Consider the following 23,088-nt stretch of genomic DNA (forward strand, 5'->3'; position numbering starts at 1 on the left):
ATGTCCATCTCTTTATGACCACAGCGTACACATCTTCTGATGGCTACTTAGAGCAGGATAACACACCATGTCATAAAGCGTGAATCATCTCAGACTGGTTTCTTGAACATGACAATGAGTTCACTGTACTCAAATGGCCTCCACAGTCACAAGAGCTCAATCCAATCCAGCTCAAACCTTTGGGATGTGGTGGAACAGGAGATTCGCATCATCGATGTGCAGCTGACAAATCTGCAGCAACAGTGTGATGCTATCATGTCAATATGGAGCAAAATCTCTGTGGAATATTTCCAGCATCTTGGTGAATCTATGCCATGAAGGATTAGGGCAGTTCTGAAGGCAAAAAGGGGTCCAACCCGATACTAGTAAGGTGTACCAAGTGTATATGAAGAGTTCAGATGCAAAAGTCTCTAAGTGTTGTCTAAAATATTGCTCTAAAATGACCATGTTTATGTTGAGTTATTTCACTTTAAAGACAATGAAAAGAATGTATTAATTGGCATAAAAATTAAACTACTGAACCTACACTCTGGGGCCTGAGAAAAATGCTAGTTTTTTAGCACTTAGAGGCTTTTGCATCTAAATCTTTTAATAAAAAATAAAAATAAAATTACTACTACTAATATACTACTACTACTACTACTACTACTACTACTACTACTAATATACTACTACTACTACTACTACTACTACTACTACTACTACTACTACTACTACTACTACTACTAATAATAATAATAATAATAATAAATAAATAAATAAGGGCGATGCAGTGGCGCAGAAGGTAGTGCTGTCGCCTCACAGCAAGAAGGTCGCTGGTTCGAGCCTCGGCTGGGTCAGTTGGTGTTTCTGTGTGGAGTTTGCATGTTCTCCCTGCGTTCACTTGGATTTCCTCCAGGTGCTCCGGTTTCCCCCACAGTCCAAAGACATGTGGTACAGGTGAATTGGGTAGGCTAAATTGTCCGTAGTGTGTAAGTGAGTGTGTATGGATGTTTCCCAGAGATGGGTAGCAGCTGGAAGGGCATCTGCTGCGTGAATCATGTGCTGGATAAGTTGGTGGTTCATTCCGCTGTGGCGACCACAGATTAAAAGGGACTAAGCCGAAAAGAAAATGAATGGAGGGGTTTTGGCCAGATTGGATAGCAATACATGAACAAAGGAAAATTAAGACCTGTTTATTTACGACCTACAACAAAATATTTTAACTATTTTAGTAAACTTAAAAGACTTTTAAACCTCATAGCCAGCGCCCCGACGAGGACGCACTGAGGCGCTGTTTTTCCACATGTCAATGTTTACATCGCTTTACCATGTTACTTACACGCGAAAACAGCGTCTTTGTAGTAAAAGCCAAGTCTATGCCATAGCTTACAGTGTTACAAATCAAATGAGAACACAAACTGATTAAAAAGTCAAAGTTATAGTTACTAAAATCCAAACAAAGCCGAGTGTTTTGGCCGTCTGCATGTCTCAGTCACTGCTATCGATCAGTCACAGAAGTTACTTCCTACTTCCCAGAAGTTTGACTGACAGAGAAACGAGCCAATGGCTGCATGAATTTTGATCTTATAGAGTGGAGGAACTATGACGTCAATTTGTATGCAAAAACCCAAAAGCGAGTTAGCATTTTAGCAGTTCCGGTTCCCTCGTCCCAAAGTCAATGGGTTTTTTCAATGGGATTTCAGTTAAATTGCTTAAATAAGGTTCGTGGCAAACACAGCTTCAATATACTTTCACGTTTTATTCTACGACATAAAACACATCAGTTACAGCACACTCTTGAGTTTTAAATCGGTTACGCTTCTTTAAAATACTGTTGCTATCAAGTTGCTAAATGGGACTCCAGGCAGTGTCTGAGACATTACACGTCATCGAGCTGAACTCGTCTGAAGTGCAGCTCGCTTGTGTTTCGGGCATTTGGATTTCTCTGTTATTTAAGTATTTTCATAAATAGTATATTAGCTTGTAGTATTTTTCTAATTCATATTGTGTGTAGATAATGCCTTCACTTGTAAAGGCTGTCAAGACAGATTCATTTGTTGATCATTTATTTTAATTAAAGATATGGGGATACAGCTTACCAGTGCAGCCTGTCTCTTTCCTGCTCTCAGTAATGCAAGCGTGTGAATAAATGTGTAAATACATACATATTAACTGTCATTTTAACGTGATCGAGTGATTTTTCCTAGTTTTTTTCTTTATCTGAACACATTTAACTCTGTTATAACTGCTGTATTTACACTCCTCCTTAAAATGTATAGCAGATGTGACTGTATGGGCTGCATTTCGCTGTACTTTGTGACATAAAAAAAAATATTGAATGTTGTTCTGTGTCCATGATGGAACTTGCAGGCATTTGATAGACTTGCTCCTCGCGCCTCATTTTTGTCATCTGTTACGGTAAGCAGGCTGTGTGCACGCGAGTGATACACTTATTTAAATGTGTCTTATCATAATACTATGTAGGCACATTTACACATACAGTTTTAAAACGTTTACAACAACCGTAAAGCAAAACAGATGTATTTCCCACATATAAATGATCCAAAAGGCACGTAGATCTATGTGTATTTGCGTATTTATTTGTTTATAATATATAGCGTGGATTACAATATAATAAACAGAGAGATTAACTCTGTCATGGACATTACATCTAAAAAAATAAGATAGAAAAGTTGTCCGTAGCAGGGTGGTGCTGACGTCACAGGCGAGCGCCCTGAAGAACTGTAGTTCGTTTGTAGCCCAATGTTAGCTTTTCAGTTCTTGCGTTTGCATTTAAGATCCAAAAGTGCTAAAAGTTGTATTTTGGTGTGAGGATTATCCGGCTGGACAAAACGTGTAAGTGTAATGAACTGTGTTGGAACACAGAGCTTATTATTGGCAATCTTCAAAAAGCCTATGGGAAAATCCTATAGGGATTTTATTGAGGGAACTAGTTTTATGCTAGCAGCCGATTAGCCTACAAGGTGACGTCATAGTTCCCCCACTCTATTGGTCGGCCGTCATGTTACTGCACTCTTTGTGCTGTTACTGGCTCAGTGAACTGTCAATCATCACACGATGCACCTGCCCCCTGCACGCCCTAAAAATTTGAGTTTGAGATTTAAGACATTAAGACCTCGCAGACACCCTGTATATATAATTTATCACTAAAAACCTTATAAAATCTAACTTATACAAATTAATATAATTAATGCTAAATAATTGATCTCTAAGCACTAAATAATTCCAATGAAAAATTGCAAATTCTGCTATTTTTAAATATAAAATGTAAGAATCTTTAAAAAAGTCTTTGTGTAGCTCTAGAGGACAGGGTTGAATAAACTCCCACTGAATGAGAAATCTTACTATATCAATCAATTCATACACATCTTCTGTATGACAAACTAGCCCATGACTTTAAAAATGAGGTCTGTTACAGCTATTTTCTCCCCCTTCATTTCTCCCACTTTCTCTTAGTGAATAGCTGCACCACTCTTTCAATCTTTCATCTCATCTTCTCACTGCTCATTTGGTGGCTCCACTGGGACTGTGTGTGTAGCAGAAAAACCGAGGGGGCAGCAAGGGTGAGCGAGGGTTTCCAATACACCACCATCAACATAAACTTCCCCTTAATGCTCACAGGCCATTTCCTCCGGCTTCACAGAACTGTCAGATTTCAACATGTCACAACACCATTCACTACATGCACGCTGGCTGCTCATGTAGCCTGTAGAATCAGCCCATAACTTCCTCTTTAAATGCATGACATCAGCGGAGGAAGTAAAGCGTGCATTACTCAGAGGGCATTTATGACGGCACATCACTCTCAGAGCAGCCATCAACACCCATTACCAATGTCATGCAGCACAGAAGAGTGGTTTGGGTGAAATGACCATGAAACGCCCCTAATGGATCCCACCCAACAACACTCTAGAAACAGCAACATACTAAGACAAGACTCTGTATTACTGACAGGGATGTCAACGGATGACAACAGTACTGCTGCTTCAGTATTCGCTTCATGCTACCATGTAAATAATACATAAACATCACATCTGGGGGAAGGAAATATATTGTGGTGTAAGTAAGAACCTACGTTACTCTGAATTGCATATCAACAGCCAGCATGCACATTAAACCTCCCATTTTAGATTTTAGTAAGTTTACTTTTGCAAAGCATAGTGTTATACATTGACTTTACTAAAATAATATTGCAGTCAAGAACTATTTATTTTCATAGCAATGCCCTGGCAACAACTAACAATATTGATTCTATTATCGGTAAGTGCATGGCAATACCCTGGAAACTACCCAGAAAGTCATATAGAAAAGCCATAGCAACAACCCAAAACATCAGTTCTTCATTCATTCAGTTTCTTTTCAGCTTAGTTCCTTTATTAATCTGGGGTCACCACAGTGGAATGAACTGCAAGCATATGTTTTACACAGCAGATGCTCTTCCATCTGCAACCCAGCACTGGGAAACACTCTCATTTACACACATACACTATGGACAATTTAGCTTACCCAATTCACCTACAGCCCATGTGTTTAAACTGTGGGGGAAAACGAAGCACCTGGAGGAAACCCACGCCAACATGGAGAGAACATGCAAACTCCATGCAGAAATGCCAACTGACCCAGCCGAGGCTCGAACCAGCAACCTTCTTGCTGTGAGGCGATCGTGCTACCCCCTGCGCCACTGTGACGCCCAACATCAGCTCAGTTATCATCAACTCCATAGAAAGGCCCTGGCAACTACCCAAAACATCAGTGCAGTTATCACTCAGTGCAGAGCAATGCCCTGGCAACAACTTGGAACTTCAGCTCTGTTATCAGCAAGTGCATAGCAACACCCTCGCAATTACCAAAAACATTGGTTCTATTATCAGTAAGTGCATGGCAAAACCCTGGCAAGTACCTGGAAAATCAAATCTATTATCAGTATGTGCATAGCAATGCCCTAGCAACTACCCAGAACATCAGTTCTATTAACAGTAAGTGCATAGCAACACCCTGGCAACTACACAGAACATTAGTGCAGTTATCACTCAGTGCAGAGCAACGCCCTGGAAGCTAGCGAAAACCATTTATATTATCAATAAGTGAATAGCAACACCCTGGCAACTACCTGGAAAATCTTTTATATTATCAATAAGTGCATAGCAACGCCTTGGCAACAACCTGGAACATCATTACTGTTATCAGTATGTGCATAGCAACACACTGGCAACTACACAGAACATCCGTTCTCTTATCAGTATGAGCATAACAACATCCTGGTAACTACTGGGAACATCAGCTCTATTATCAGCAATTGCATAGCAACGCCTTGGCAACTACCTGGAACATCAGTACTATCAGTATGTGCATAGCAACTACCCGGAACTACCCGGAATATCAGTTCAATTATACATATGTGCATAGTAACACCTTGACAACTACCTGGAACATCTTTAATATTATTAATAAGTGCATAGCAACACCCTGGCAACTATCTGGAACATCATTACTATTACCAATATGTGCATAACAGTACCTTGGCAACTACACAGAACATCAGTTCTCTTATCAGTATGTGCATAGCAACATCCTGGTAACAACATGGAACATCAGCTCTATTATCAGCAAGTGCATAGCAACGCCTTGGAAACTGCCTAGAACATCAGTACTATTATCAGTATGTACAAAGCAACGCCCTGACAACAACCTGAAACATCAGCCCTATTATCAATAAGTGCATAGCAACACCCTGGTGACAACATGGAACATAATTTATATTATAAATAAGTGCATAGCAACGCAGTGGCAACTACCTGAAGCATCAGTACTATTATCAGTATGTGCACAACCAACACCCTGGCAACTACCCGGAACAGTTCTACTATCAGTATATCCATAGAAACACCCTGGCAACTACATGGAAAATCTGTTCTATTATCAGTGAGTTAGGGGAGTAACGGATCACAGTTGATTTGTGATACGTATGGATCACAACCCACAGTTCGGAACACACGTGACCCACAGATTAGTACATTAACTTGTAGGTTAATCCAACATTTATATCAATTGCAGAGAGATTGCCTCCCGCGTCTTTCAAATCACATGTATGAAAGCTTTTTTGCTTCCCTGTAAAATATAATGATGACGGAAAAAGTTGTGGTGGGACCTACCTCATGCTAAGGTTATTAATTAAAAGGTGTTTTCTGTCACTGTTTGTTTAGCCTCCATTAATGCATCCAGTGTAAAATTGCACACTTGAACATTAAAAGATCGTGATCTCAATTCAAACCTGCGCAACATGAATAATAAACGATAATGATTTGCAGATGGTTATTAATCCTCAAAGCACTGCATTCAAATCTGAGTTTGATTGAGAGAGATTCAGTTTTTACAATGTTTCAGTTCGTTACAAACAATTAAGACTTTTTATGGTAAAGATTAAAATCACCCTTTAATGGAACTTGACGCTGGTGAATGTTGTAGCAATTACATTGTGTAACCAATAGGTGGCGACAAACAACCATCAAAATGATGTCTCTGAATAGGTTTTCAAAAATGATCCACCTATAATGAAACTAAGTTTTACGTGTGAATTGTCGAATCATTAATTGAAAATAAATACGATCTGTTGTACAAGATGTTAGATTTCTATATTTAGCATAATCAGCAAGAGTAGCAAAGATCATATTTGCCTGATATTTGCAAAGATCATATTGAATATTTTCCTTTATTCAGCTGGTTCTTTCTTGAATTTTTATTTTTATTTTTTTTTCAATTTACAGGTTCTAAGTTCTGTTTGTTAAAACCAATGATTTTTGCAGTATTTTTTTTCTTTAAATGGAAAGAAAAAAATAACATTTGTCTCCTCCCTTGGTTGCGGATCCAAAAAATAGTCCGATCTGTGACTCAAAAACCATAGTGTGATCCTAACCGTGAGATTTGTGATCCGTTACACCACTACAAGTGCATAGCAATGCCCTGGCATCTACCTGGAACGATTCTATTATCAGTATGTGCATAGCAACACTCTGGGTATCTACGTGGAACATCAATTCTATTATCATTGTGTGCATAGGAACGCCCTTACAACTACATGGAACATCTGTTCAATTATCAATAAGTGCATAGCAATGCCCTGGCATCTACCTGGAACAATTCCATTATCAATATGTGCATAGCAACACCCTGGCAACTACCTGAAAAATCAGTTCTATTATCTGTAAGTGCATAGCAATGCCCTGGGCATCTACCTGGAACAGTTCTAATATCAGCCAGTGCACAGCAACATCCTGGCAACCACCCAGAACATCAGTTCTATTCCAACCACCAAACACATGTCCTGTTTTCAGTAAGTGCATAGTAACACCCTGGAAATAAATCAGAGCATATTTTGTGTCACATGTAGGCATGGGCCTGTATGAGATTCTGACAGTATGATAACCTTGGATAAAAATATCACGGCTTCACGGTATTATGATTACTGCTCTAAAATATATTCTTTTTAAATGCTTGGGTTAAAAACAAAATCTTTTTTCCCTTTTGAACACAGTATATTTTATTTGGAGAAACATTTTAAAGGGCACATAGTTTACCTCTTTTTTCTGATTTAATATTAATATTATGGTTCTTCTGAGTGTGCCAGTTTAGGTTCAGTTTAAAACACAATTCAGATTTTTTTATTATAATGTGTTAAAAAGTGTCATGTTGTGGGCGTGTCCACAGCTCGCTGATTTATGGGTGTGTTGCTTCACATGTAAATTAGTTCGGCTTCCCGCCAACGTAACAAGGGGGCGGGGCCATGAGCTCACCCGCTCTGCGTTTGCAACAGACAGGCAGACGGAGAAGGAGAGAGAGAGGATCACCATTCAGTCGTACATGTACGACTCTGACACAGATCAAGCAGAGAGTACAAAATCATTTGTGTCTTTGTATAGTTTTACAGCCAACTGTGTGCTAGTTTCAAGTACCGAGCTTGTACACAGAAACTAATAACCACACACACTGAATTAACTTTGACTGAGGCACCGGATGCGCCGCTCGAAGCTGCGACACGGCACACCAGACACTCTCTGTGGCGCGGCAGAAACATGAAGTGTCCCGAATCGTCGCGCCACGCATTTTTGAATTCTAAACATAGGTTTCTGCAGCGCTCCGCAGCGCCCAGCCGTCGACTTGAGTGTACCCTGATAGAAACCTATGTTTAGAATTCTAAAACGCATGCTAGTTAAGATCACAGGGAGCTTCTGGGATCGCGAGAAATGCAAACGGCATACAAAGTATAAGGTAGACTCAATGAGAAGTACACATGTTTGCAAACCTACCTAAAGATACAACCAATAATTCCGATTAGAGTGATAATGTGGAGAATATTGATCTTGTGTTGAGCCCAATGAGCCTTGCATCTAAAAATAGAGCTAGCGTGTTCCTTTAGTGATATCACTTCGACTCACGCTGAAAATGGCGGACGTGAATCAACAAACTGAGGATATGATGACGTGCCTGTCAATCAATATTGGTGGGCGGGGGGACCGCTCTCCTACGTCAGGTAGCGGTCGATTTGAAAACAGCTCCAATTGGTCCACCGTTTTTTATGTTGTTAAATTGAAAAAAAAAAAAGCACTGGGTGTGTTTATATCACCCCAATATGACGGTCTATACACCATACATGCACATATGTCTGTCCAAACAGCTTGAAAAGTAGATTTTTTACCATAGGTGCCCTTTAAATATTTTGGAACAGTAAACATGTCGGGCTAAAGTAATCATTAACTTCTGCTGTCTTCATTTGTTTCAAAAACACAGATTGTTTTACAATTTAAAACGGCATCTTTGGGTATCTTTTCTGCTGGAGATTCTGTTGTCCTAAAGAACAAAACAAAAAGTGCAACTTAAAAAATCGTGCACATACCTTAGGAACGGTATGGCAGAAAATATTGACGATTTTAAAACCTGGACCTTTTCAAACCGTATACCTTATCGTCCCATGCCTAGTCACATAGCACAGAGAAATCAAACATCTAGTCTAGAATATTTTTCAAAGAGAACTTGCTGCATGCCCTATATATGTGGCCTTTATGACATATAGAACAATCCAAAAAGATCAGAAACCCTCCTCCACAGGCGGAGGCTGCTATTTCTTTTAGGATTAAGATGGCAAACTTGGATTGAAATGGAAATTTAAAGTGGGCGATGAGGATTAGGGGTCCAATGAGATGTGCAGCTACAAGCTGTAACTTTAATCACTGCCTCTAATAATCCAGCAATCCTCCCTCACAGCAACAACACATCCACATACTCATTCTATAGTTCAAGACAACAGCACATAAAGCTCAATGGCTGATGGAACTCAGCAGTTTAATATTCACCAGCAGTGTTTTCTCCTATGTAATACAAGCTGAAGGATTGGGATTACTTTGTTTCCCAGGATTCACTGCATTTGTCCTGTTTTCTCACCATATGGTATAAACTGGGGCTGGCGGGATAATGGTAGAAATGTGTCAAACTATATACCATCATAGCTAACAGTGGGGAGAACTGTATTATCTTAAAACAATGAGAGAAAAACTTATGAACGTAAAATAATTCATTAATAAAGAGCAAGACAAATCCCAGATCTGCTAAAATAAATCCTTTACCTGTTACACCTGCTATTACTGGTCTTAAGCAAAGCAGAGCTGCTGTATACATCAGTTTACAGGATTATCCAAACATCCTTCGGTTAAGGTTATCTATTCATCAATCTGAACATCTGAGCATATCAGTCCAAAAAAAAAAAAAAGGAAATTCCATCCCCCCATTCATCTACCAAACGTTCATTCTCCTGGATTTATATTCATCCATTCATCCATCAACCCAAATATATATCTGAATAGCCATCCAAATATCTGTTTGCCAATATTATATTCAAATTTCAATCTATCAGAATATACTGATAAATATCAATCTATTTGAAAATCAATCAATACAACCATCCATCCATGCAAATTCAACCAGAAAATCTCTCAATATACATCAAACAATTCATCCAAAAAGCAATCTATAGTCCATCCACCCAAATACACACCTTTCAATCCGTCCAACCAACCATACAAATATCTATACATCCATCCATTTATCCATCCATCCAACCAAATATGTATCTGAATATCAATTCAACCAACCAACCATCCATCCAAATATCTATCCATCTGAACTTCCATCCATCCATATATTTGTCTAAAAATCCATCCCTCACTTCAAGAATCAATCGGGATATCATCTATCCATCCAAATATCAATCTGAATATGATTTTTTTCAACCCTCCATCCAACCATCCAAAAATCTACTAGAATATCCATCTATTCATGTATCCATCCATCCAAATGTCCATTCATCTATCCATCCAAATATCAATGTGAATATGAATTCAACCAACCATCCATCAATCCATCCAACCATTCAAAAAATGTACCAGAATATCCATCCATTCAAATATCTACAGTATCTGAATAGCCATCCATCCACCCACCCAACCATTTAAATAGCTACCTGAACATCCATCCACCCATCCACCTATTCGAATAGCTACCTGAACATCCATCGATCTCTATCTGAATATGCATCTATCTATCCATATATCTGACTACCCGCCTATCCATCCAAAAATCAATCTGAATATCCAACCCTGTATCTGTCTGAATACCTATCCATCCATCCATCCATCCATCTATTCAAATATCTATCTGAATATCCATCCATCCACTCATCCAAATATCTATCCGAATATCCATCCATCCATCCAACCATACAAATATCTAAGGAAATTTCTATCCATCCTAATATCTATCTGAATATCCATCCATCCATCCATCCATCTAACCATACAAATATCTACCCAAATATCCATCCATCCAAATATCTATCTGAATATCTATCCATCCCTCCCTCCATCCATCCATCCAAATATCTATCTGAATATCCACCCATCCGACCAACCAAATATCTATTTGAATATCCATCTACCCATCCACCCATCCAAATATCTAGCTGAATATCCATCCATCTACCCATCGATACCACCCTGCAAATATCTACCCAAATATCCATCCATCCAACTATCCATCTGAATATCCATCCATCCAACCATCCAAATATGTATTTGAATATCCATCTATCCACCCATCCATAAAACCATACAAATATCCATCCATCCAAATATCTGAATATCCATCCATCCTCCCATCCAAACATCTATCTGAACCATACAAATATCTACCCAAATATCTATCCATCCAAATATCTGAATATCCATCCATCCAAATATCTATCTGAATATTCATCCATCCATCTATGCATCCAGATCCATCCATCCATTCAAATAGTTACCCAAATATCAATCCATCCACCCATTCAAATATCCATCTTAATATCCATCCATCCAACCGTCCAAAAATCTATTCGAATATCCATCCATCCAACCGTCCAAAAATCTATTCGAATATCCATCTATTCATTCACACATCCAAATATCTAACTAAATATCCATCCATCCACCCATCCATACAACCATACAAATATCAACCCAAATATTTATCCATCCAAATATCTGATTATCCATCCATCCACCCATCCAAATATCTATCTGAATATCCTTCCATCCACCCATCTAAATATCTATCTGAATATCCTTCCATCCAACCATGCAAATATCCAAATGAATATCCATCCATCCAACTATCCAAATATCTAACTGAATATCCATCCATCCACCCATCAAAATATCTATCTGAATTTCCATCCACCCCCAAACAAACCATACAAATATCTCCCTGAATATCCATTTGCCCATCCAAATATCTACCTGAATATCCATCTATCCATCCATATATCTGACTACCCACCCATCCATCCAAAAATCAATCTGAAAATTCATCCATGAATCTGTCTGAATATCTTTCCATTCATCCATACACCCACTCAACCAACCAACCATCCATCCATCCATCCATATACGTATCGCTCTGTCTTTTCATAAGCTCAAATTTAAAATCTTTTAAAATGTTTTACTCTTCCTGGTTAAAAAAATTGTAATGCTTTTCTGGTTAAGAAATTATGGCGAACCAACCCAGAATGTAAAAGCCTTTTTCAGTTATATTGGTCACTGATGTCCTCTGAACAAATACAGTACCTGTTTGCAGTCTCCTAATGAGTGAAACTTCAACAAAATGTTAATAAAAAAATAACAGCCTTCCCCTATTTCCAGTACCCCCACGATGACACAAAAAACATCTTACATTCTTACAGTCAAGAGCGCTGTAGATCTCAGGGCAGTGATATATAGGCTTTGTGCATCGTCAGAAGCATCAAATCTTCACAAAAGTTTATGAATGGAGCAGGACAGCGAGTCCAGCCTTCACTATAATGTGACACCCATGATTGCAGAAGCCTCAAGGATATACAGACAGGAATATGAAAAGAAATGGTCCCATGAGAGCATGACAAAGCCAACGGGAATACAAATGATTTCCATTACTCCTCATTTACGAGCCGGAGAGCCTTTTCATAGAGACCCAAAAGCTCTTTTGAGTTTCCACACACACACGCACACACACACACAAAGGCAAAGACTTATACTAATAATGAAGGGGCTCTACGGAAAATGTCAAATTAATGAAAGGCTACTTTGAATAATTTATAAGCTATTTAAAAAAATAGTTTGTGATTGAGTGGCACAAATGTTGTGAAATGAAAACTCTGTCTCTGGCCTTTGAGATCAACCTAATTTGAAAAAGCTTTGCTGCATAAGAATGACCAATAATGCCATGAAAATGTTTTCATCTCAAGCAGTCTGATATTCTGGAGCAGTGGATATGAACTGGGTTACGACTTTAAAAAATAGGCCTCAGGTCTGTTATGATGGGTCGCAAAAATCAAGGGAAAAAACTGTGCTGAATGCCAATCCGAAAATGCAACGAACCATATAATCATGCATAATTATAACAGCAAAATGCAGGCTACAAGTTTTGAAAGGGAACAGCAAAAATAATCAAATCTTTTGTTCTTGACATTAAAGACGTTGCATCTAAATTCTGAGGCATCTTAGTGCAAATTTATCTGTCACTTGCTAGGAGTCAAATTAGTCAGATGCCAGCACAGATACTGTCACAGTTTGTGCTGAATACAAAACGCATTACATTGCTGACAGCAGAGAAAGGACAGATTTAGTCATTTAATTATTGTTTGCATGTTTATAATGTATTTTATGATTAATAATAATCACACAAAGAATAGTAAAGGTTAGCAATGAATAATAAATCTCAGTGCCTGATTTGAAGACAGTTTTGTTTACTCTAACAGTGTTAACTGTATTAGACATAATAATAATAATAATAATAATAATAATAATAATAATAATAATAATAATAATAATAATAATAATAATAATAATAATGCATTTTAACTAGGTCACATTTCAAATCACTCATGGTCACTGAATATAATATTAAGAGACAATAATAACTGACAGTAATATAAAGCAATAGAGAAACATAACAGCAACACATCTGGTAATGTAGTAATAAAAACAAAAACTGCAGAATATATATATATATATATATATATATATATATATATATATATATATATATATATATATATATATATATATATATATATATATATATATATATATTTATATTTCTAAAAAAAGATAATATTTTTTCTTCTGGAGAAAGTCTTATGTTTTATTTTGGCTAGAAAAAAAAGCAGTTTTACATTTTTTAAACCCCATTTTAAAATAAATCAGTGATTAGAATTGAGGTATTAAAGCTATTATGTTTAGAAATGTGTTGAAAAAATATTCTCTCTATTAAACAGAAATTGGGGAAAAATAAACAGGTGACCTAATAATTCAGGGGGGCTAATAATTCTGACTTCAATTCATTTCTGATAACTGATTTATTTTATCTTTGCCATGATGACAGTAAATAATATTTTAATAGATATTTTTCAAGACACTTCTATACAGCTTAAAGTGACGTTTAAAGGCTTTCTCCAGAAGAAAAAATATTATCAGACATACTGTGAAAATCCCCTTGCTCTGTTAAACATCAATTAAGAAATATTTAAAAAAGAAAAAAACTAAGGGGGGCTATTAATTCTGACTTCAACTGTGTGTATATATATATATATATATATATATATATATATATGTTTATTTTTATTATTTTCATTTTACCACTTTTATTTTTATAGTGAAAAAAATTGTATTGACAGTTAACAAGAGGAGGTTTAACTGGAAACTAATCAGAACATATTTTGTATCACATAACACATAAACACAGAAAAATCAAACATCTAGTCTAGAAATTCCTTATAATGGCATAAAGTGACTATGGCTGGAGGGAGAGTGAAACCAGCGCACTGAACACCCATCCATCCATCCATCCATCCATTAAAAAAAATATATCTTAATATCATCCATCCATCCAAATATCAATCTGAATATGAATTCAACCAACCTTCCATCAATCCATCCAACCATTCAAAATCTACCTGAATATCCATCCATTCATCCATCCAACCATTTATCAATCCATATCTGTCTGAATTCCCATCCATCTATCCCTTCAAATATCAATCTGAATATCAATTAGACCAACCACCCATCAATTCAACCACCCATCAATCCATCCAACTATCCAAATGTCTGTCCATCCATCCATCCATCCATCCATCCATCCATCCAACCAAACAAGTATCCGAATATATGTCTGAATTTACAACCATCCATATATCTGTCTGAACATGCATCCATCCCTTCAAAAATCTAAATATCATCCATCCATCTATCTATCCAGATACCAATCTGAATATGAATTTAACTAAAATATATCCATCCATCCATCCATATGTGTCTGAATTTCCATCCATCCATTGAAATATCAATCTGCATATCAATTCGACCAACCATCTATCTATCTATCCATCCATCCATCCATCCAACTATCCACCCAACCGAACAATATTCTGAATATCTGAATTTCCATCCATCCATCCATATATCCGTCTGAATATCCTTCCATTCCTTCAAAAATCAATCTGAATATCATCCATCCATCTATCAATCTGAATATGAATTTAACCCACCATCCATGCATCAATCCATTCAACCATCCAAAAATATCCCTGAATGTCCATCCATCCATCCATGTATCCATCCAAAAAATCACTCTGGACCCCTCACACCCAGCACACTGCCTCTTTGAACTTTTACCTTCTGGTCGACGCTACAGAGCACTGCGCACCAGAACAGCCCGAAACAGAAACAGTTTCTTCCCCTTAGGCAATCCATCTCATGAACACTTGATGATAATAATTGCGAAACCAACATCACTACTGCTCTTTCTAATTCTGATTCTGAAATATCATATCTGAGTGTCAAAACATACTCGCACACACACAAACATTGCACACAAACATTGCACACACATCAGTAGTGGTGAAAATGTTATGTCTGATGTGGCCAAATGGCTCGACAGCGCCACCTGTAAACACTCAACAAGGTAATCCCCAAGCTACATTTCACGCACAGATTCAAAAATTGTCCAATTGGCAAATACCAATACCTACAAAAAAGTCTCTAGGAGCAAAATCTGAAAGCCAACAGGAAGTCAGAAACTGATCAGAAACTGAAAATGCCACTTTTGGCTGATAATGTTTGGTGCACACAAATGTGGTGAATCCACATAACAGTAACAAGTGCAGGAAATAATTACATCAAACAAGTTTATCTTCAGAGTAAAACTCTAGTGTATCCTACTGAGAACCACTGATATAGATCCAGTTGGATCCCTCAAAATCAGCATGTTCGCTGCACATCAAAACACAGAGAGTAAATGAACTCATGACTCACAAGAAGAACTTCTCGTCCCATACAGGGTTGAGGTTGCCGAACACGGTTTTGGTCCTGCGTTTGGTCTTTCCCACTTGTACCGTGACGTAGGGGTCGCTGGAGCCCGTCTTGTCTTTGGCTTGCAGACCTTGAGCACATAATACTAGAGAAAGAAAGACAGAAGAGTAAATTGTAGACTCATGAAGCAAGCGAACACTACTTGTATGACAGATAAAAATGCTATTGTCTGAAGAATTAGACATTTAGAAAGCGGTTCTAGCACTATACAAGAATACTGACAGGCTTCAGACTGCCAGATCTTTCAGCTGAAACCTGAAAACATGACACTGAAAAATGTCAAACTGCTGGTACAACCCACATAGCAACATATCGCTGGCCCAGTTCTGGCCCACACAATCAGCTTTTGCTTGGCCCACATGCCGCAGTGAATTACGGTACATGACTGGACCAAGTCTGGCTTCCAGACAAGGGCCAAACATGGACCAAATCTGGGCCAAGTCTTAGCCAAGTTGATAACTCATAACTGAGCCTGAACTGGGCCAGATATGTTGGTGTGTCACGACTGCAATGAAATTGATAAACCCATGAATCATTGCACTTTAGGCGTGCTATGGGCGTGCTTTTCCTCGAAGCGACCTGATTGGTAGAATTTTTTATTTTTATTTGAAAATAAATGTATTTTAATTGTGGGTCAAGATAGGCCAGACTCACATGGCCCATATATCAATTATTAACATCTGGGCCAAATACTACATTTTACATCTGGCCCAAGTATTGTGTGCCGCATTAAAGACGGTGCCACCTCTACCAAACCAGGCCCATGTTTGGCCCACATGCCGTATGCCAGTGCCGGATGAATGCCTGCTGTGCCAGATTTATGCCAAATCTGGGCCAGAATTCTTTGCTACCTGGGAAGAGACTGCTGGAACAATGAGAACTAACTAAAGAAAAGAGAAACATAATGCATTAACTGAGACTTCATAACGCTCCAGAACAGGTTTTCAGTATTTCTGAGATAGCATGTCTTTGTGTTGTTGTGCACTGAAGAGTACAATTACAAAAAACATGACTGATGGAAGTTACTAAAGGATTTTTGTTGTTGTAATTTTCAGATCTTCAGTTTTCACATTAATTGTTGGAGTAAAACTAGAAAAAAAAAAAAAAAAAATACTAAAGACAGAGTTTTCTGCTTTTGCGAATTAACTCTTTATGTAAAGTGTATAAAACAACATGTACATGTAATGCATTTCATATAACTGCAAAGCATTTGGTCACTTTCATTTCATTTTCTATTCGGCTTAGTCGCTTTATTAAACCAGGGGTCGCCACAGCGGAATGAACCGCCAACTAGGGCTGTGCAATTTGGGGAAAATATCTAATTGCGATTTATTTTGATAGATATTGCGATTTCGATTTGAGTTGGGATTTATTTTGTAATCAGGTCAATAATTCAATAATCTGTATTTTAGCTTCTTACTGCAAAAAAGCAGCGAGTGTTAGTTAAAAAAAGGCACTTGAAAGATATTAACTTATATTAGCAAACAACTCTGAAATTGTACTTTGCTGTTGCTTGCTACTAGATTGAGTGTCTCTGGCAATACATTTATTTGACATTTTAGAAAGGGCGTAGGTTTGCACTTGACATTAGTGGGAACGGGTGAATCAAACAACCCACAACCTCCAAGAATTCATTCATTTATTTTCTTTTTGGCTTAGTCCCTTTATTAATCTGGAGTGGCCACAGCGGAATGAACCAGCAACTTATCCAGCATTTGTTTTATGCAGCGGATGCAGCGGATCCCCTTTCAGCTGCAACCCATCACTGGGAAACACATAGACACTTATTCACACACTACAGACAATGTAGCATACCCAATGCTATACCACATGTCTTTGGACTGTGGGGGAAACCGGAGCACCCAGAGGAAACCCACACGAACGCAGGGAGAACATGCAAACTCCACACAGAAAAGCCAACTGACCCAGCCGAGGCTCGAACCAGCAACCTTCTTGCTATGAGGAAAAAGCACTACCTACTGCACCACTGCGTCGCCCATTAATAAGTTATATATATATATATATATATATATATATATATATATATATATATATATATATATATATATATCTACCTACATACACACACACACACATGTATGTACATATATACACATGTATATGTATGTATATGTATATATATGTATATATATGAAATGTATATATATCATATATGTATATATATGAAATCCTTTCATTTAGATCAAATCCACATGATTGAACTCTAGAAAATATGTAAATGAACAGTTTTCCATATTTTGTGATTCATGTTTTTTCTCTACTCGTTTATTTCTGCTTTTGAATTGCAGTATGAAGATTTGACTTGTCAAGTTTAAAAAAGTGACCCTTGTTGACATTTTTAACAATTTAAAATTATACATTGTTTGGATTTGTGTTGTTTATTTCACTACAACAATCTGGTAATTAACGCCCTGTGCTTTTTCTGTTATTTTACAGACTTATTTCTCTATATATTTTCTCTTACAACAATATATTGTCATGACTTTTTAAATATGTAATGTTTTAAAGTGTAGTTAAATTTGCATATAGCAAAGGATTTGAAGATCGTAATCACATCTGTACTGTTCATGCAGTCAAATGTAAATGTAACCATTTAAAGAAATCAAAAGTCTTGTCGTCGATCTCAGTTGTAAGAGCAACTTGACTTCTAGTTGATCATTTGGAAAAGAGGCAGAAGGTAGATGTTTCTGATGAATTATCTGATGAGCTGCATCCCAATCTTCACAAATACTGCAGAAGACCAAACTGGAACCCGCATGGAGCCAAGATGCTCACAGAAATCAGTCAAGTTTGGTGTAGGAAAAATCATGGTTTGGAGTTACATTCAGTATGGGGCGTGCGAGAGATCTGCAGAGTTGATGGCAACATCAACAGCCTGAGGGATCAAGACATTTGTGCTGCCCATTACATTACAAACCACAGGAGAGGGCAGGATAGTTCTCCTTCTCATACTTCAGCCTCCACATCAAAACTCCTGAAAGCAAAGAAGGTCACAGGGCATTGGCCTGCCCAGTCACCAGACATGAACATTATTGAGCATGTCTGGGGTAACGGAGGAGGAGGCATTGAAGATGAATCCAAAGAATCTTGATGAACTCTGGGAGTCCTGCAAGAGTGCTTTCTTTGCCATTCCAGATGACTTTATTAATCAGTGATTTGAGTCATTGCAGAGATGTATGGATGCAGTCCTCCAAGCTCATGATGGAGTCGACACAATATTCATTCTGTTTCCACTACAGCATGACTTTATATTCTATACTGGACATTATTTCTGTTCAGTCATGAGACTTTAGTCTAAGCAAAGTCAGACTTTACTGTCCTAATGAAATCATTAATAATCAAGCCATGATCATATTTTATTTTGGTAAAATAAGCGTAATCTAGAGGTCTTTGCCTTTCATATGAGCCACTTCTGATACCAAATGATCAACTAGAAGTCATTTTGTTATTTTGATAGGCGAAAAGACTTTTATCAGGCAGTGTATATGCATTACACCCTATATGGTGAAAACATCAATTCAGAACAGAGGAATGTGCAACAATCTAGCATGAAAGCAGTGTGTATCCTGACTCTAAACTCAGTCAATGGGGATGCCATCCGTCACCAGCCCATAGTAGTTCACAGGAAGCTCTGAACTCATTAATTATGAAGGAGAGCGATGTTTAATTATTCAGGAAACATATATCCTTGGGCTTGGAGACAGACAGAGATTGGTGCAATGTCACCGGCCTGCTGGAAAAGGGTAATATAGTCTGAAGAGTTTAAGGGAAATGAAAGAGCGAAGGCGTCTGTGAATGTTGGTGTTTCTAGAGGTGTGTTGTTTACACGTTGAAGGGAAGTAGTTTGTCTCGCAAACATCGTCAGGTTGTTTTAGGTATAAATAAAATTAACTTAAATGATTGTTTTTTTAAAGAATCTGGAAAATTCAGAAGTTTATAATGTTTTTATTTATAAATACATAAATATTTATTATATTTAATTCTTATGAATTACATTAAGTGGGTGGCACGGTGGCGCAGTGGGTAGCGATATCGCCTCACAGCAAGAAGGTCGCTGGGTCAGTTGGCATTTCCGTGCAAAGTTTGCATGTTCTCCCCATGTTGGCGTGGGTTTCCTCTGGGTGCTCCGGTTTCCCCAGCTATAGGGGAATTGAGTAAGCTAAATTGTCTGAAGTGTATGTGTGTATGTCCTGGTCCTCCAGGTTGGGGGCTGAGCGTTGAGCTAATGACCCACCTTGTAAAATTTAAATGTTACGAAACACCAACATGGTGCAGCTAAATATCAACTTCAATATGAATGGCCCTGGGAGTATTTCCTAATAAAATAATCCTAATAATTGCAGAAATGTATAGGTCTTAAACCAATATTTAGATTCAAATCTTATGCCATTTTCATCACCACAACAATAACAAATAAATAAATAAATAAATAAATAAATAAATAAATGCATGAATGAATGAAAATAAATAAAACCGTTAAAATAAACAAGTCGTTTTCTTAATGACACTTTTCCAGAGGAAAAAATCCTTCATCACAGTTTATTACAGGCTTTTATTTATAAGTAAATAATATTATAATATTATAATCGTAACAACTGCAAAAAAAAATGCTATAGTTCTTTAAATATTTAGATTTAAGGATGTTTAAATCTAGGCAATTGTTCTTCTCAATAAGAAATTATAATTGAGATTTTTTTCAATAAAAATATTATTTAAAATATATTTACTTATAATTTAAAAATATAATTAACACAAATATAACTTATAATGGGCGACGCAGTGGCGCAGTAGGAAGTGCTGTCGCCTCACAACAAGAAGGTTGCTGGTTCGAGCCTCGGCTGGGTCAGTTGGCGTTTCTGTGTGGAGTTTGCATGTTCTCCCTGCGTTGGCGTGGGTTTCCTGCGGGTGCTCTGGTTTACCTCACAGTCCAAACACATGTGGTACTGGTGAATTGGGTGGGCTAAATTGTCTGTAGTGTATGTGTGAGAATGAGTGTGTGTGTGGATGTTTCCCAGAGATGGGTTGCGGCTGGAAGGGCATGCGCTGCGTAAAACATGTGCTAGAAAAGTTGGCGGTTCATTCTTCTGCGGCGACCCCAGATTAATAAAGGGACTAAACCGAAAAGAAAATGAATGAATGAATAACTTATAATACTTATAACTGTATATAATGTATATTCATTCATTCATTTATTTTTCTTTTGGCTTGCTCCCTTTATTAATCCAGGGTCGCCACAGCAGAATGACCGCCAACTTATCCAGCCTATGTTTTACGCATGTTTTATCCAGCTGCAACCCAGTACTGGGGAACCCCCATACACTCTCGCATTCACACACATACACTATGGTCAATTTAGCTCATCAATTCCCCTATAGCGCATGTGTTTGGACTGAGGGGGAAACCGGAGCGCCCGGAGGAAACCGACGCCAGCACATGCAAACTCCACACTGAAATACCAACTGGCCCAGCCGAGGCTCGAACAAGCAACCTTCTAGCCGTGAGGCCACAATGCTAACCACTGAGCCACCGTGACACCACATCTAAAAATCCGCAGCAAATTTAGCTTTAAGTCAGGTTTAGATATTATCAGGGGTAAATAAGACATGTTTGCAGTGCTCGTATGTCCGTGTACAGTATGAGGACAACACATTAAAATTTACTGTGTGTGTGTGTGTGTGTGTGTGTGTGTGTGTGTGTGTGTGTGTGTGTGTGTGTGTGTTTGAGAATACTGATAAATAAATCAGTGTGTGAACACCTTCTAAAGCTGGAGTTTGGATCTCCAGGACACAGAGAGCTCTCTCTCTCTCTCTCTGTGTGTGTGTGTGTGTGTGTGTGTGTGTGTACTATTGACACTCTGCAGACCTCACAATAACTCACAGCCTCTGTTGATCCACAAAGTCAGGTGAAGGAGCATCACTGACACACACACTTTGGCATACTCGCACACACTCATGCCCAGACTTACACACAAAGTCCTCTCCATCTCTCTGTCTCTCTCACACACTACACACACACACAAACATATTCAAGCCCAGTCTTGCACACACACTCCCCTCTACACATGCCTGCACACACTGTAACACACACCACAAACACTCACGTATGCGGTCTTACACACATACTCCTCTCTCTTTCTCTCACAGTTACAAACACACTCACACATTCACAGCACACTGTTACATACACTCTCACTCACACACACACACACACACATACACAACACTTAAACACACACAACTCTTACATACACTCACACACACATGCACATTTAACACTCAAACACACACACACTAACATGCTTACACACACATGCTCACACACACACACAACACTCAAACCCTCACACATACAGTTCACACACAACCATAAACTCTCACACACACTCACAGGCACAAACACACAACACTCTCACACACACACAACACTCAGACACCTACAGAACCACACAAACATACACTCCCACACACACACACTAACATACACTCCCACACACACACACACACACACACACACACACACACACACACACACACACACACACACACACACACTAACATACACTCTCACACACACTCAAACGCTTACACACAACAGTCAAACACAAACATGCTCACACATACACAAACACACACACACACACACGCACACGCACACACACTCGACAACCTACAAAACCAAGCAAACAAACACTCCCACACACACACACACTAACATACACTCTCACACACACTCAAACACCCACACAAACATACACTCCCACACACACACACACACACACACACACACACACACACACACACACAAACATACACTCTCTCACACACTCAAACACTTACAACACTCAAACACACACAGAACCAGACTCTCACACATACAGTACACACACACAACCATAAACACACACTAGCAGGCACACACACACACAACACTCTCTCACACACACAAACATATACTCCCACATACACACACTAACATACACTCTCACACACACACATGCTTACACACACAACACAACCATAGACTCTCACTCACATACAACACTCAGACACCTACAAAACCACACAAACATACACTAACACTCCCACATTCACACACTAACATACACTCTCACACACTTTCGCGAGTGCACACA

At 38.2% G+C, this 23,088-nt stretch overlaps 1 protein-coding gene across 1 annotated transcript in view; it reads right to left on the reverse strand.

Annotated features, from left to right (window-relative positions):
• LOC130245302 (protein unc-13 homolog C) overlaps window positions 1-23,088 on the reverse strand; it is a 384,171-nt gene that overhangs the window by 273,209 nt on the left and 87,874 nt on the right. Inside the window, exon 9 of the mRNA XM_056477954.1 lies at window positions 15,879-16,020. Within this exon, the coding sequence (XP_056333929.1) occupies window positions 15,879-16,020 (142 nt within the window). The remainder of the gene's footprint in view (window positions 1-15,878; window positions 16,021-23,088) is intronic.

Source organism: Danio aesculapii, chromosome 18, assembly GCF_903798145.1.
Source record: "Danio aesculapii chromosome 18, fDanAes4.1, whole genome shotgun sequence".
In the NCBI taxonomy this organism is placed as follows: Eukaryota; Metazoa; Chordata; class Actinopteri; order Cypriniformes; family Danionidae; genus Danio; species Danio aesculapii.